The sequence below is a fragment of the Oryctolagus cuniculus genome, chromosome 1 (assembly GCF_051225735.1).
Source record: "Oryctolagus cuniculus isolate XC-2025 breed Fujian yellow rabbit chromosome 1, ASM5122573v1, whole genome shotgun sequence".
Lineage (NCBI taxonomy): Eukaryota > Metazoa > Chordata > Mammalia > Lagomorpha > Leporidae > Oryctolagus > Oryctolagus cuniculus.
The window spans coordinates 59144646-59161752 of NC_142867.1; the positions used below are offsets into that span (position 1 = coordinate 59144646).

At 44.0% G+C, this 17107-nt stretch overlaps 1 protein-coding gene across 9 annotated transcripts in view; it reads right to left on the reverse strand.

Moving 5' to 3' along the window:
• Positions 1 to 17107, reverse strand: part of SYT9 (synaptotagmin 9) — a 219527-nt gene that overhangs the window by 152031 nt on the left and 50389 nt on the right. For all 9 annotated transcript variants that reach the window (XR_007910949.3, XR_016218765.1, XM_008265569.5 and 6 more), the window contains exon 2: positions 1811 to 2162. Coding sequence is in view for 7 of the 9 variants with exons in the window: in XM_008265569.5 (XP_008263791.4) it covers positions 1811 to 2162 (352 nt within the window). In the remaining 2 variants the exon portion in view is untranslated. The remainder of the gene's footprint in view (positions 1 to 1810; positions 2163 to 17107) is intronic.

A 17107-nucleotide genomic window follows, 5' to 3' on the forward strand; every position in this document is an offset into this window, starting at 1 on the left:
AAAACTAAAATAAATCTTAGTGCAAAATGCATTTTGCAGAGATAATTCCTTTGTTTTCCTTTTATTATTTCCTTTCTCCTCAATTCCCATATGTTAGGATGATGTTTCTCTTTAAAATATGCAGAGTACTTATACATTTTTCTAGAATAAATATTATGATAATTGTAGTGATATTATTGGTATCAGCTCACTGGAATTGTGGCAGAGTCTTTGTATCAAATCTGATAAAAACACACAGTATTAACACACTGTGTTAGAGAAATCCAGAAAAACTACATGCAGACTAGGACCAAACAGGAGACAATTTCAATGGTGGCTCCAACAGAAAGGCTCTAATGACTGAAGTACTGAAAGGACTTTATGATGAGTCGGCACCACCCCACGAACTCACGACAGCATCAAACAGGGCCCTAGTTATATTTAAGTCCTAAATCTGAAGAGAAATCCTAGTGATAAAATCTGAGGATTTCTTCTAAATCAAATGGCAAACAACCACCCATTTCCTCACAGGAATATTTTAAGTCGAGCTCTTTGATTCAGAATTGGAAATGATGCTAAAATAGGTTTCAGAAAAAAATTAAACCATAAACTGTCATATTCCATCCCACTTAATGTGAATGAGCCTCTAGGATAAACTTTATTAACATAAAAGGGTAAAATCTTATTTCTGTTTCAAGAGAAGAAAAAAAATCTTTTTTAAAAAAACACCTCCAAACTGTGCTCGTGCGTTCCAGATAATAGCACATGTGATTCCTCTGGCTATTGTGCAAGAAAATATTTTCATTTTAAAGAAAGCTGCTTCCTGTGTCTCTATTCTGAAACTTATTACAAAGCAGTTTTTATATCCAGTGATTCAGAACTAGCGATTTCACCTCAACCTCACCTTTGTTGCAACATCTAAGTCTTGGAAGAGGCTGTCTCAATGTTAATGATGATGATGATGATGATGATGATGACAGCAATACTAAAGAAAAGCAAAGCTCGCATTCTGAGGCACTCACTAGGTGCAAATCTGTCCACAGCACAAGTTATCATTTCATTCCTAAAACCATCTATACGTCGATACTATTCTTTTTCTTCTATGAAAGAGGTAAAAGGTGAAGGTTAAGGAAAGCTGACTGATGTCACACAAGTGAGAAAGCCAGTTCTTTGGACCCCAGAGCTCATGCTTTTTGTCACTGCACTTACATTACTTGTCTACTTCTTAATAGTACAAAGCATCCAGACAATGGGAAGAGACTGACCCTGACCTTGGGTGCCGTGCAGCCTCACAATGCCTTGGAATGCACAAAGCCTTTCAGACACATTGTGGAGGCCACACAGCCTCTTGTGGCCACTGTGTTAGATCAAAGGGACACTGAAGAAATTCAATAGCACTGGGAGGGCAGCAGGGAAGAGAGGCTGAGCTCTGGTTCTGGTACTGGTTGAACCCAGGTTCAAACCCCAACCAGGGTACATATTAACATATAGCTCCTTAAGTTTTTCTCCTACTGGAAAATAAAAATTGTATCCAACTCATACAGTTATAGGCATTAATGAAATGCTGTATATAAAATTATTTTAGAGTATTTGACTTACGGTAAGTTTTAATAACATCAACCATATTTTTGTCATGAAGGAGAGACTAAACAGAACTCAGGGGACTAACTTCAGCTTAAGAGGTCTAGCATTTTCCCATATCCATGCCTTTGATACCTAATGCACATTTAAAAGGCTACAGACTCCTTAGCTGATCAACATCACTGCTGCCAAGAAGGGGGAATAGGGTAGTCCAAGCCTCGCATTCAGAAAGCAAGGGGGCATTACTGACCGAGCCGAAGACGTTGGCTCTGTGACTTGGCGCTGCACGCGGACGCCATGGGCACAGTTCTCTTGGACCCCTGGCTGGGTTGAGAGGGGGATATCAGGGGAGGTGTGGCTGATCTTCATGGAGGAGTCAGGGCAGGGCGTGGGAGGGTCTAAGAAGTCCTCACTGTTCTCCTGCTCATTGGTTTCTGTGTCCGTGTAGTTAAGAGGCTCTTGGTTGTTGTCTTTGCTACCAGAGAGCAGGCCTCGTTCTCTCCACGGAACCCAGCAGAGTTTCCAAGACACGAAGAGAGACACGCCGAAGAGGGCGAGACCACAGGCAGTGACCACAAGGGTCAGCAGGCTCACTGAGATATCTGCAAAGAAGCAAAGATCAAAGGTCAGTGTGAGTTGGTCGTCTGTGTACAAAGTTAGTTGAAAATGAATTTTAATGGAGAATGTGACTAGGAAGAGGAGAGGGAGAAGGAGTAGGGTGGGAGTGTGGGTGGGAGGGCAGGTATGGTGGGAAGAATAACTATATTCCTAAAGTTGTATTTATGAAATTTGTATTCCTTAAAAAAAAAAAAAGGTCAGTGTGATCAGTCCTCCCGTGCCCACCCACTGCACAGTGCAGGCAGAACGACCCTCTCATCCACTCATCTCTCAGGAGCCCACATGGAAGCCGAGGCTAGAGGATGCTGCTAGGTCACCTGTTTCTGGGGCAGTGACAATGAGGGTTCAGATACAAACCAGAGAACAAAAGCACAGAGGAGGTAGCAGAATACACAGGCCATGTTTAGAAACAACAGACAACCTGCTGTAGCAAGGAATGGTATATTCAGGGGAACTGGCAATGTACTGGAAGTCAGATGAAACCCTGTCCTACAAGGAGCACAAACCACTGATTTTTTTTTCTTTGAGAAGGGCAGTTTAAACTGTCCTAAAAAATTACTGTCATCTCAGAGAGCTGTATAATATAATTTGGGGATCTTTTAAGCCAAAACTTTTTGAAAAAGATAAATGAGCACACTTACCCCTACCCCCTCCTCTATTTTTACTACGAACTTTCAAGGGTCTAAGCAAAATGGAGTTCAAGTCCTCTGTGGATTCTGTAGCCTCAGGAATACCCACCACTCATTGGTCAAGTCACTGGGATCCAGGGCATAGTGTCATAGTTTGGGTTCCCCAGTAGCAGATCCTGAGACAAAACTTTGAGAATGTGAAGGAAACACAGCAAGTGGGAGATGTGACCCAAAAAAGGCAGCAGCAAATGGTACATTTTTAAGCAAGTAACCATAGTGGAGACTAGAGGTTAAGCCTGCTGGGGAGGATCCATACGCCTTAGAGTTGCCCTACCCAAGAGGAAAGGACACGCGCTACTTGTACATCAACTCCCTTCAGTCATGTACCCTGCATGGCCAACCTGCAACTCAGGTGGGAGTAATGAGTGTCAGTGATCAGTAAGGTCCCAGTTGAAATCAGTGCAGGGGCCACACTGGAGGTCTGCCAGCATGCAGCGGAGTAGCAAGGGTGAGGGGATGTGGCGAGCAATGGCCACATCTGCACATCGAGTATGGGTCTGTGGTTTTCGAATGGTGTGTGGGAATGCAATAGCCAATGACTGTGCTTCTGACTTTCAGAACAGAAACCAGACCCCACCAGGCATCTGTCTCACCCTACAGTAGAGTCAAGGAGGCTGAAGCATGAACCTGAGCTCACTCCTGGTGTTATGGTGGCTGTAGACACCTGACTTTAAAGGAAATTCCTATGTGGCTTTACTGTGCTCCACTACACTCAGGGGCCCTCGGGATTCTCCCTAGGGTTTGTCTCTACTGCCTGTCATTAATATATACACTGCTTCAAAGTTTTTTGAATGTCCACATGTGCCAGGTACTGTACAAGCCTCTGGAGATACAGTAGAGAACATGACAGACACATTCCATACCTTCACCGATTCATGATCTGGTAAGGAGAAATTAAAAATTAGTTATTCAGTCCTCATAGTTTGGACTATCCACAGCAGCATGAACATTCTGTGATTTATGACAAGTTGTATTTCAGCTGAGGCACCTGCAAGTCAGTTACCTACTGAGCCAAGCTGACAAACTGCCATCAGTGAGCTTTTCAACATGACTATGAAGGTACCTGATCATTCTTATAGTGATAAAACTGTTTCCTCATGAAAGTGCTCTTGAGAGAAAACTGCCAGGTGGTCATGAGTCTATCCTGTCTCCTCTGTGTCTCCTGGTCAATGTGTGCCCTTGTGGTGAAATAGCATCATGGATCTGTTTTAAAACACAGGATTCCAGTTCAACAGGAATAACTGAGCTCAAACCTTTGTCATTTCTGTCTCCTCAACTCCCACTGAAACAGGATATAAGCGATGGAAAACAAGGAATGGTAACATCAATCCATCAGTGAACTAGTGACCGTGAGGAATTTCTGGAATTGTTTTAATCAAAAAAAGCCAATCCGTGCAGAAAACTTAACACAGGCAGAAGAAAGGATACTGGGTGCAGATATAAATTAAAAATCTCGGGTGCAGGGGCCAGCATTCGGTGCAGTGGTTAAGATATTGCTTGAGATGCCGGCATCCTATGGGAGAATACCAGGGTTCAAGTCTCAGCTCCATTTCCAATGTCAGCTTCCTGATAATGTCATTCTGGGAGGTAATGGTGATGGATTAAGTACCTGGATCTGTGCAACCCATGTAGGAGGCCTGAAATGAGGTCCAGGCTCCTGATTTTTACCTGACCCAGCCTTTGCCCTTGGGGGCATTTGGAGAATGAACCAGAGGATAGAGGACCTCTGTCTCTGTGCCTTTCAAATAAACAACATTTTTTTTTTTTTTGACAGGCAGAGTGGACAGTGAGAGAGACAGAGAGAAAGGTCTGCCTTTACCGTTGGTTCACCCTCCAATGGCTGCTGTGGCTGGCACACTGCGCTGATCCAAAGCCAGGAGCCAGGTGCTTATCCTGGTCTCCCATGCGGGTGCAGGGCCCAAGCACTTGGGCCATCCTCCACTGCACTCCCTGGCCACAGCAGAGAGCTGGCCTGGAAGAGGAGCAGCCGGGACAGAATCCAGCGCCCCGACCAGGACTAGAACCCGGTGTGCCGGCGCCGCAGGCAGAGAATTAGCCTAGTGAGCTGCGGTGCTGGCCAAACAACATTTTTTATTTTAATCTCAGCTACTGGGCAATTAGGGCAGAGAAGGAGCATAAGGAGTGGAATAGGAGGTCAAAGTAAAAGGTGCTAGAAACTATAGTTCTTAGAGCCCCAACAGGAGGTGGAGGAGAGCATAGTTGCTTCTCAGGCCCCACTTGGCTCTGATGGCTCACACAAAATTTGTGCAGACTTCTACATTAGGTGGTAGTGCTGGTAGCCAGGGAAAGATGAAACTCTCCCAGTTTCTCAGGCTGCCACAGAAAACATCAATCCCCATCCCCCTCCAACAGAATCTGAAAAGCAAAATACACTCTGCACAGAAGCAAAATCCCTTAATACTTTCAGTAATCCACATGGAGGCAGAACTCCTTCCCTCTGTTCTGTTAGTCACTTCGGCTCTGTCCTGACACAGACAGCACCACACAGATAGCACGGGAAGGGCTGGAGGAGCAAAACGCTGGGAAACACTAGAGTTTAAGGAGTGTGATGTGATGGCTGTTTATTACTGAATATTCACTGTCTGTGCCACAGTGCCCTCCTCCAAGGGAGAAGCATAAATCCCCATCTGCCAATGCTGGTCCCCACCATGTGACTTCTCTGCCCAGAGGAGGACAAGTCCATGTAGTCCATGTCAACTCCGAGTACTCGAGCTCTCACCTTCTGCATAAGAAGACGAGTCCTGAGATACGGGATTATCTTCTGACTGGTGTGCCACAAAGAGAGGACCTGTAGCATAGGTCCAAAGTCTAAATGAAGAGTAAACTTAAATCTGACCCACATCTGTGGCAGGGCTGCAGGTGACACACAAGTATACATGACTAATTTACCATCCAAAGTTGGGACACTGTTGAGAGGGAGAGGGTTCATATGAATAATTGCATGAGGATAAGCTACCTAACCCAGGATTGTCCAGTGTAAACTAGGATAAATGGTCACCCTGCACTTAAGAATCCCACCTGAGCTGTGAATTCATTCACTCACCTTGACATAGACAACAACAAACTAAATTGAAGCCTTAGCCTGTGTTTCTCAGTAACCAGGGACCCCAAACCAGGTCAAGAACAACTCCAGGCTCAAAAGTCAGCCTCCTCTCAAGTCCAGTCATGGGGATCGTGAGAACAGAGACTTTATCCATTTCAACAATGAAAGCCAAACACCTCACAGAGATCCTGGCACCTAGTACGTGTCAATAAATCACGAAGCCTATCTGAGGAGCCCTGTAGCTACCTGCTATGTCTATCTGTCAGCTTGGGGGTGGGAGGAACATGGATGGGGGATGATAATTGCATTCCTAGTAACAGAATTTCTGCAGAGAGCAGTTACAAAAAAATTCTGGCAAATGGCAAGAAAGGCCTCCTCTTATTTACTTGAAGGCACCATGTGAGTTAGCAGTGGGCCTAGGAATGCCTCCCAGAGAAACCATTGGTGACCTTCGGTGCCACTTTAGCCACTAAGTGTAACCATCTGGACTGCTGCTAATGAAGTTCTCAGTGTGCCCTCCACACACTACTTTGTGCTTTTCTCTTTTTTCAGAAAACAGCTCAAGTCACTAAGGCCACACGGCTCACCTCAGGTCAGTGACCTCAGAAAAGGGAAAGGGAGATCCATTAGAATCACAGAATTTTATTTAGAAGGAAAGAATTATTTCTTATGATAGCTGGCAGGTACAAGGCCTTCTTTATTGTTAATCTTTAGGCTATATATTCTCTGACATATGGTATATATCATAATTAAAATTGAAAAACAGTGACAATACAAAATGAGCTAACTTTTCTAAAGAAAAGGGATAGTGTAATTGGTCCTTTTGTCCAAGGATCAAGGAACTAAGTAGATGATAATTTAGGGATAAAAGGAGGCAAAGGATGCACTCTTTCTGACCCGGATCTCCAAGGTGTTCCTGTGTTGGGTGCTCACTGCATGTACCTAGAGCTGCGTGGAGTGTGCCCTTCCCACCTGCAATCAGGCCTTAGCCATGGCATGTGATGTACAGCAACAACATACTTGCTCATTGGCCACAGTACCCTGTGCCACCACAGGAACCAGCAGACATCCTTGAAGGACACCTGTCAGTCTAGGTGAAAACCTAACTAAAGGAGTGGACTGGTTTTAGAAAACCAACAATGATGGGTCTTCAAAAATTTCCTGGAAAAAAATGTATATCATGAGAACAACTATGCATGGATTTAAATTCTTTTTCATTTTTATTTTATTTGAAAGGCAGAGAGAAAGAGTGACACAGAGGGAAAAATTCCTTCCATTGGTTTACTATCTAAATGCCTATTACAGGCAGGGCTGGGCCAGGCCAAAGCTAGGAGTTCAGAATTCAATTGGTATTTCCCACAGGGGTGGCAGGTGTCCAACTATTTGAGCTATCACCTGCTGCTTCTTAGGATGCACATTAGCAGGAAGGTATATGTGGAAGCAGAGGCAGCACTTGAACCCAGGTACTCTGATATTGGACGTAGGCATCCCAAACAGTGTCTTAAACACTGTGCCAAACACCTATCTCCTCAAAATACACTTGTCTTTAAAAAATTTTTAAAACTATATACTTACTTCATTTATCTGAAAGGAGGAGAGAAAGAAAAGGAGAAGGAGATGGGTCGAGAAAGAGGAGAGGCAGGCAGGGAGGGAGAGGGGGAGAGGGGGAGGGAGGGAGATCCTCCATTCACTTGTCACTCCCCAGAAGGGTACAAGCAACATAAACCTCAGATTCATTTGATGCAGATGGTCTATAGATACCACTGAATAAATCTCATCACATGTATACACACACATATCATACATGCACACAAACAGGCTCAGAAATCAATGCTTTCCTGATTCGCAGACAAATGAGGGCCTAATAAAGATAACACTGGTAAATTTAGTTAGGAAATCAGCCCACGGAAAACTGGAGGATATCACATGGGGCCTTTCAGGGAAGCGCTGATGTAATTAGAGAGAAGGAATGGGAAGGACCAGATAGCTCTGATGATGAGATGTGAAGTGTCCCAGGGAACTGAACCAGTGAAGAGACTGTCTTAGAAGAAACCTTAGGGATCAGCCTGAAGAGCCCACGTCAGAATTTTCTCATTACCATCCCTTTCATGCACCTACAAAGCCTTCATTTAATACTTCAATTTTGGTATTTTTCCTTTTTTAAGAAAACTTTTATTTAATAAATTTTGAAAGTACAACTTTTGAATTATAGTAGCCTTTCCCCCCATAACCTCCCTCCCACCCACAACCATCCCATCTCCCACTCCTCTCCCATCCCGTTCTTCATCAAGATTCCTTTCAATTATCTTTATATACAGAAGATCAACTTAGTATATACTAAGGAAAGATTTCAACAGACTGCACCCACATAGACACACAAAGTATAGAGTACTGTTTGAAGATCAATTTTACTGTTAATTCTCATAGCACAACACATTAAGGACAGAGGTCCTATATGGGGAGCAAGTGCACAATGACTCCTGTTGTTAACAGTTGACATTCTTATTTATGATGTCAGTAATCACTGGAGTCTCCTTTCATGAGCTGCCAAGGCTATGGAGTTCACAAACTCCGACTTTATTTAGACAAGGTCATAATCAAAGTGGAAGTTCTCTCCTCCCTTCAGAGAAAGGTACTGCCTTCTTTGATGGCCTGTTCTTTCTGCTGGGACCTCACTCACAGAGATCTTTCATTTAGGTAATTTTTTTTTTTTTTTTTGCCACAATATGTTGGCTTTCCATGTCTGTGAAAATCTCATGGGCTTTTTAGCCAGATCCGAATGCCTTAAGATATTTTCATACTTTATAACGTGAACATGTCTTAACTTTATAAAATTTTTATTTCAAAAGTGTTAAATTTACAAAACAAAAATTGTGAAGTAGTACGAAGAGTTCCCATTTACATGACACTCAGCTTCCCCCATTCTTAACATCCTATAAAAGTAGGATATATTTGCCACAATCTACAAACCACACTTGACTTTCCCTATTGACATATTAGTGTATTTGTCACAACCAATAAACCACATTCAGCTTCCCCTATTTTTCCTTTTTCTTTTTTTTTTTTTTTTGCATTATTTATTTATTTGAAAGGTAGAGTTACAAGGGGGGCGGGAGACACACACACACAGATCTTCCATCCACTGGTTCACTCTACAAGTCGCCACAATGACAGAGTTGGGCCAGACAGAAGCCATGAACCAAGAGCTTCTCCCCAGTCCCCAGTGTGGGTGCAGGGGCCCAAGTACGTGGGCCAACTTTTGCTGCTTTCCCAGATGCATCAGTAGGAAGCTGGACTGGAAGTGGAGCAGCAAATCAGTGCCTATATGGGATACTGGCATTGCAGGTGGCAGCTTTCCCTGCTATGCCACAGCTCTAGCCCCTCACCTATTTTTTCAATCCAAACTTCCTCCATAACTCCCACTCCTATCAGCCTCTAGTAATAAACATTCTCTGTCTGCATTTCTTTAAGCTTCTGAAACTTAAAAAGTATTGCTGAAAACCTAAAACTGTTATAAAAACAAATAAGGTCTATTATAAGAGGAGGAGGAGGAAGAATGTTGAGTTCAATCAGCATAGTATTTTGGGGTTATCCGGTGAAGGAGAACTTGGCCTCATACACACTTCAATAGGCCAGGGAAGATATTCTGAATGGTGATGCTGAAGCATACTGGATAAGAAATATACATCAGACTTCAGGTTACAGACAAATGCTTCAGTGTTTCAATGATTAAACTTAAGTTGTGTGAGAAATGCAATTTTGCACAGACATTGCTCTTTAACCACACTATAGGCACCAAAGCACAGCAAGTGTGAACACAGGTTCTAGAATCATACAGTCAAGGTCTGCATCCCACATTAACTGTGTAACCTTCAATAAATCTCTCTGCTTTTGTCATAGTAACATTGGGATAAAAATAGCATCCACCTCTTGGGGTTGAAGTGAGCGCTTAGAAAGGTACTGGTGCTCAATAATTTCATATATTTTTTATTTTTTTCCATGAAGTGTCTAAGGATTTGGCTGCTCTGCATGAAGACTTATTCTTACTGCCAGTAAGTAATCACCTTGGTTACCAAATTGTGAGATTTCCTACAGTTTTATGAAATGCGTTTGTATCAAGAAAATATCAGTTGCTCAATAGGTCCTTATTGAACTGAACTACTGAGGACAAGAGAAGGAGTTCCTCCTGAGCCACTGGTACTGGCTAAGAACTAAACTAAGGGTACAAATAAAAATAGTCCTTGCCCTCAAGAAACTACTAGTCAAGCAGCTTCAATAGGTCATTCATCATTCATGGAGTACTACCAGAGCCCCGAAGCCCAGGATACACAATCCAACCTGGGATTCAGAGAAAGCTTCCCATAAGCAAAAGATGTGACACCAAGAAGTGGGGGTGCTGCTAGAACACAGACCTAAAAATGTAGAAGTGGATTTGGAGTGGGGTAGAGCCTAGAGAAACATCAAGATACATACTGGAGAACGCCTTCACTGCGGAGAATGGACTGGGGAGGGCAATTTCGGTGAGAAACTTACTCAGAAACACAGGAGTTGTAGAGGAAGCCTCGTCTTCTTAAAGAATTCCCAAGTAGTCGTGAACATATTGCTGGTAGAAGTGTGAATGGTAAAGGCCATTGTGATGAGGTCTCACATGCAAATTAGGAAGACACTGTTAGAAACTAGAGGAAAGATGGGCTTTGCTATAAAGTAGCAAAGAACTTGACTGAATCAGGTTTGTGCTTTATTGTTTTGTGGAAGGTAAAGCTTGGACTGACAAAACTGGGAGCTTGCCAGTGCTGTGGCGCCATCTGTGATTCTAACATTCCATATGAGCAGGGGTTCAACTGATGGTTGCATCACGTTTTTTTCTTTTTTTAAAGATTTATTATTTATTTGAGAGGCAGAGGTACAGACAGACAGAGAGAGGTCTTCCACTCACTAGTTCATTCCCCAAATGGCCAAAACGGCCCGAGCTGGGCTTATCCAAAGCCAGGAACTAGGAGCTTCTTCTGGGTCTCCTACATGGGGGCAGGGGTCCAAACACTTGGGCTATCTTCCACTGCTTTCCCAGGCCATTAGCAGGGAGCTGGATCGGAAGTGGATCAGCTGGAACTTGAACCAGTGGCCAAATGGGATGCCAGCACCACAAGCAGAGGCTTAACCTACAGTGCCAGCCCTGCTGCTCCACTTCGGATCCAACTCCCTACTAATGTACCTTGGAAGCAGCAGAAGATGGAGCGAATGTTTGTGCCTCTGACATCCAAGTGGGAGATCCAGACAGAGTTCTAGGCTCCTGGCTTCAGCCTGGCCCTGCCCCAGCTGTTGTAGCCATTTGGGAAGTGAATCAAAGGATGGAAGATCTGTGTCTATAACTTCGCCTTTCAAATAGATAATAATAATAATAAAAAAAACCTGGGTACTCAGCTAACGCTAATTCTAAAGAAAGTATTGAAGGTGTGTGGCTTGGTTCCTCCTGACTGGTTATACTAAAATTAGAGAAGAGAGAAATTACTTAAAGACAAAATTGTTAAGCAAAAAGGAACTGGTGCTTAAAGGTTTGGTAAAGTTCCAGTCTATCCATATTGCAAAAAATCAGAAAGCATATTCAGAAGAGAGCAGTGGAGTACGGCTAAGGGACTGTTTGATAAGGAGATTAATATGGGTATGAAACACAGACTTAATCAGCCATCCCAGCAGGAAAACTGCCAGTCTAACTGCAGAGGAAGGAAATGGGAAGGGACAGAAGGAGGCTGTCAGATTTGGATTTTACAGGATGGGACCATAAAGCTGTTCAGCAGGGAACATGCTCTATTCTTCAAGACAAAGGAGGAATGAAGCTGAAGAACATTAAGAGATCAGGATGTCTGCCTCTTAGGCTTCAAAGGTGGTGGGGGGCACAGCTGTGCTTTTAAAGGGCCACATGGTCTCCACCCAAAGTCCATGGGGACAGGTCCTCTTAGAGGTGCAGGAGCAGGTAGCAGGACCCTGGGGGTGCAACTCATGCTTGGCAAAGTTTTGGGGTCTGGGCTACAGGTCCAGAAGGTGTAACCAATGCCCCAGTGGCTCCCAAAGACAAGATTTCAGCTCCAGTGGGCTGGGAGGATGGAGCATTGGACCAAAGAGCATTAGTTCTGAGCTTTAAGACTTCAGAGTTCCTCTTGTAGCTTGCACTTACTCTGAACCTGATACTGCTTTATTCTCTCCTATTTCTCTCTTTGGGAATGGAAATATCGGTCTTCTGTTGTTGTTTGATTTCGTAAGTTCACAACTGAAAAAGCAATTTGCCTCAGGATGAATCACACCTGGAGTATCACCTAAATCTGATTTAGATGATATTTAGATGAAACCATATTTTAGACTTTAGAGTTAATATTGGAACAAGTTAAAATTCAGGGAGCTTTACCAATGTAATGAATGTATTTTGTAAGTGAAAAGGACATGGATTTGAGGAGGCTAAGAGTGAAGTTCATTATAGACTCCAAATTTCATATGCTGAAATCTTTATTCCCAATGTGATGGAATTGGAAGTTAAGGCCTTTGGGAGGTGATTAAGTCATGAAGGCTTTGTTCTCACGAATGGGATTAGTGCTCTTATAAAAGAGACTTCAGGGAGTTCCTTTACTCCCCCCCACCCCCCCACCATGTGAACATACAGTGAGAAAACGACTATCTGTGAACCAGGAAGCAGGCCCCCACCAGACAGCGAATCTTGTGGCACCTCAGTCTTGGGCACCCCAGCATGCAGAGCCATGAGAAGTGAATTTCTGTTGTTTATAATCCAACGAGACTATGGTATTCTGTTATAGCAGCCTAAACATACTAAGACACCATAGATGAGGAGTGAGTCAAGTCCTATTTATAATTGTTTTTCATAGACAAAGATCAGAGCCAGGTAGGTCATCTGGCCACGTGATCAAAAGACATTATCAGGACAAGGGAAAGAACAGGGTTTCTGTCTATGGCTATGCATGTTGTATAGCTCACAACTTATGCAGCTTTACATGGTGGGCTGCAAAAGAGCTTGCATATCTGGCAGGGGTAGGGAATGTCCAGCCTGTGGGCTGAAGGAGGCCAACAAAATCATTTAGCTGACCTGGCCGAGGCAACTGCAGGCAGGACTCAACACTCAATATATCTTACAGCAGACTAATTTTTTAAGTTGATAATTTTGTATGGCATGTGAAAGATGTTATAAATGTGTAAATGGCACATGTCAGAAAAAAGGTCTCCTATCGCTCATGGATCTAAGCTCAGCTAACTCACCGTTTATATTTTGTGACTTTGGGTAAGTCATTGCCCCTCTATAGTCTTCCTTATCTGTCGTAAAGGGCCTGAACGTGGCTTTCACACTTATGGTTTTTGTGAGATGCCAAATGACTTGGGTCCATGCCACTGTCTGTATCTAGGACTGAAGACTTTATAAAATAAGTCCCTTTAGTTACCAAAGCACTATCCAACTAGAGGCTACAGTTTAGGGCTACTCCAGTTTTTCATTCTTAAAGCAGACACGAAGCTATCTTAGCACTGGCTCATGGTGAAAATTGCAAGGATTAAGGGGTATTAACTTGGGCCTGCAGGGGCCACACTATTATTAAGGTACTGAGCCAGGTAAACAGCTCATACAACTGCCTTAACTCTAAGAAACCCAGCAGCTACTAAAATGAATTAGAACACAGAAATCGGCAAATGGCATCAACTGCATTTTTCTGTGATTGACATAAAGCAAGGAACAGCTACAATAATAGGACTCTGGCGCTCAGATCCTATTCTCAGAAGGCTGCCCAGATGATTCTGCCTGTGTTAACTAAGCAGCTGGCCTAAAATTAGCATTGAGAGAACACTTTCTGTTGCACCTTCTATTTGCAAAGTGCTGTCTCATCAGTGTGATCAGCTCTTCTTCGCTCTGGTGTCACCACCTCTGTCTCAGCCAGATGAGGCAGGGGCTGCTGAGGCTACACAGGGGCTGCAGCTGTAAACACTAAGAGCTGGATTTTAGCTCTTGTGTCTATAATCCCTTGCTGCCAAACCCTGTTGCTCTGAGCCCCTGCTGGCTACGTAATAATAAGTTTCAGGAATCATTATCAAGCTTGCTACTGCGTTTCTACTCTTTTTACTTGATCTCTCTAGAAATTATTTAATTGGGGAAAAAAACTACATTAAAAATGTGTTACCACCTGCTTAATTAAAAGTGCTTGCAAAATCTACAATGTTTTCTGTAACAGGGGATTCTGGCTTGTGTAGTGTAACTGCAAACACTCAGGTGTGCTAGGATTCTTGCACAACAATGCAAAGTCTAATGCTAAAGGTTTTTAGATAACGAGGACTTTTTGCAGGAAAGGAACACTATGAAGCAAAACTCAAGAACACGTTGGGACAGGAGATGGGCCAAAGAGATCATCAATATTTCTTGGTGTGTCCATGGGAAATCCAAGCCCAAGCCTGCAGGGGGATGGGAGTGGGCAACTGGGGCTGTTACTGCTCTTCTATCTGTATGAGGGCCTTTCACAAGGCTTTCACAATGTTTCCTGACATGCCTGCTTTTTTTGTTGTTGTTGTAAGATTTGTTTATTTTGAAAGGTAGAGTGATAAAAAGACGGACAGAGGGAAGGAAAGAAGAGGAGGACAGAAGGAAGAAGAGAGATAGGGAAAGAGAGTGCGGGGAGAGAGATCTTCCATCCACTAGTCCACTCCCCCAAATGACTGCAACATCTGGAGCTGGGCCAAGCTGAAACCAGAAGGCAGAAACTCCATCTGGGCCTCCCAAGCAGGTGCCAGGGTCTCAAGCATTTGAGCCATCATCCACTGCATTCACAGGTGCATTAGCAGGAAGCTGGATTAGAAGTAGAGTAGCAGGGGGCCGGCGCCGCGGCTCACTAGGCTAATCCTCCGCCTAGCGGCGCCGGCACACCGGGTTCTAGTCCCGGTCGGGGCGCCGGATTCTGTCCCGGTTGCCCCTCTTCCAGGCCAGCCCTCTGCTGTGGCCAGGGAGTGCAGTGGAGGATGGCCCAGGTGCTTGGGCCCTGCACCCCATGGGAGACCAGGAAAAGCACCTGACTCCTGGCTCCTGCCATCGGATCAGCGCGGTGCGCCGGCCGCAGCGCGCCGGCCGCGGCGGCCATTGGAGGGTGAACCAACGGCAAAGGAAGACCTTTCTCTCTGTCTCTCTCTCTCACTGTCCACTCTGCCTGTCAAAAAAATAAAAAAAAAAAAAAAAAAAAAAAAAAGAAGTAGAGTAGCAGGAACTTGAACCTGCATTCCAACATAGGATGCAGGCTACCCAAGCACTGACAGTCTGCCAGGCCACAACATCCACTCCACAACATTTTTTTTTTTTTTTACAGAGTTGGACAGTGAGAGAGAGACAGAGAGAAAGGTCTTCCCTTCGTTCGTTCACCCCCCAAATAGCTGATACAGCTGGAGCTATGCTGATATGAAGCCAGGAGCCAGGTGCTTCCTCCTGGTCTCCCATGCGGGTGCAGGGACCCAAACACCTGAGCCATCCTCCACTGCCTTCCAGCATGGCACTGCTGCACTAGTACAACAATTCATACCTCCCACAGGGCTCCTGTCCAAACTTTTCAGTTAAAGTCCTTTCCTAGACTGAATCTGGCCTTTGGTTGGATTTATGTTTAAACCTCTCATCTACTTTGTGAGACAAGATCAAAAGTCTGCCAACAACTGCTTTAGTGAGCCAACATTCAGAAAAAAGTCTCACAAAGCAACATACAACATGGAAACATTTCTTCCCATTTCTGGCTCCCATAAGGACTGATTTTCTCTCAGTGCGCTTGGTCACTTCTTTAACTCCTTACTTTTCCAAAAGAGAAACGAGTTACTCAGAAAGCTGCCTCTCCCTTCTATCGTATCACATAATTGCAACAGGTACGATGCAGTATTGGGAAGTCTGTCGTCACTCTGGACCCAAGAATTAGGCAGACTTTCCCTCTGGGTCCTGTGTCGGACACAGCTAGAACCCTTCAGTACAGGCCGTGATCCTTAGACACATAACCTGCCTGAGAGCAGAGTACACACAGGATCTCCGATAGCTGGGCCTATGCTGGTATGAGCAGAGGGCTCCCAGATTTCTATTGGCACAAAGGGAGTTACATGGATGAGGAGAGATTTTTTTCTTTCAGCATACAACAGTTCAGCAAGGGACAGAATATATAAGGAATGACCTGGATACAGGCTGTCAACTTGTTTTTAAACACATGTGAGACACTCCCTAGAGTCCTGCAATATTTCTTGAAAGAAGGAGCAAAGTTTCTGCTGTTGGAGGAAATGCGCCAATGAAGTGTACATGTAAGGATCTGCAGACTGTTCAGATCTAGGCCCTTTGGTTTATGATTCTGAATCAACATTTACTCCTTCAAATTAGAAACATAAAAAAGTCTTATACTCAAATAACTCAGCATTTACATATGATGCCCCTTATGGTCAAAGGCCCTCTTCTGCCATCTGATGAATATGGAAACTACATCCTAACATTTACATTTTAAGTCTTCCAGTAGGAAACTATGGAAGTTCCACTCCAAATTCACTCTCCTGCAGTCTCTGCACTGCTTCCAGCCATGCACAGAAGACCCACAGAGACTACCATGTGGCTCCCCTGCCTTTGACTTCTGCAGGAGTTGTCAATAGGAAGCCCCGGCAGAAAGCCAGAGGGTTGGTGGAGAGCAATGGTATTTATGCCCCCAACTCTTCCTGTTATGTTATTGCATTGCACTTTCTCTCTCCTGAAAACCACAGCTCCTTTTCTGGGTTCTTTCAGGTATATGTGTGGTAATGGTTTCCTACCACGATTAGCCCTGGAGTACTGCACAGTCTTTGCAGGTTTCCTTTAGCCCTGATCATACCTTTGGCAAAAGACTTTGCATTGAGCTCTTCTCAAATTACCTGGTTTAACCACATCACCTGTTTCCACTGGACCCAAACTGATTTACCACATAATCAGTTCTTTTCCATTCTGGGCCTTGTTATAGTTACCTGGGTAAACTTAGTGAACCTTTACTCATATCTGAGCCCAAGACCACTAGTACACAAAATGGGATGCAATGAAATGGTAGGGCCAACTGGATCTCTGTTTCTCAAACTCAGAAATTTTAAGGTTAATGTGCCTTCTACAATCTAGTACAAGGTCTAGCCCAAGAAGTACTCCATGTGTGATAAATGGTAAAAT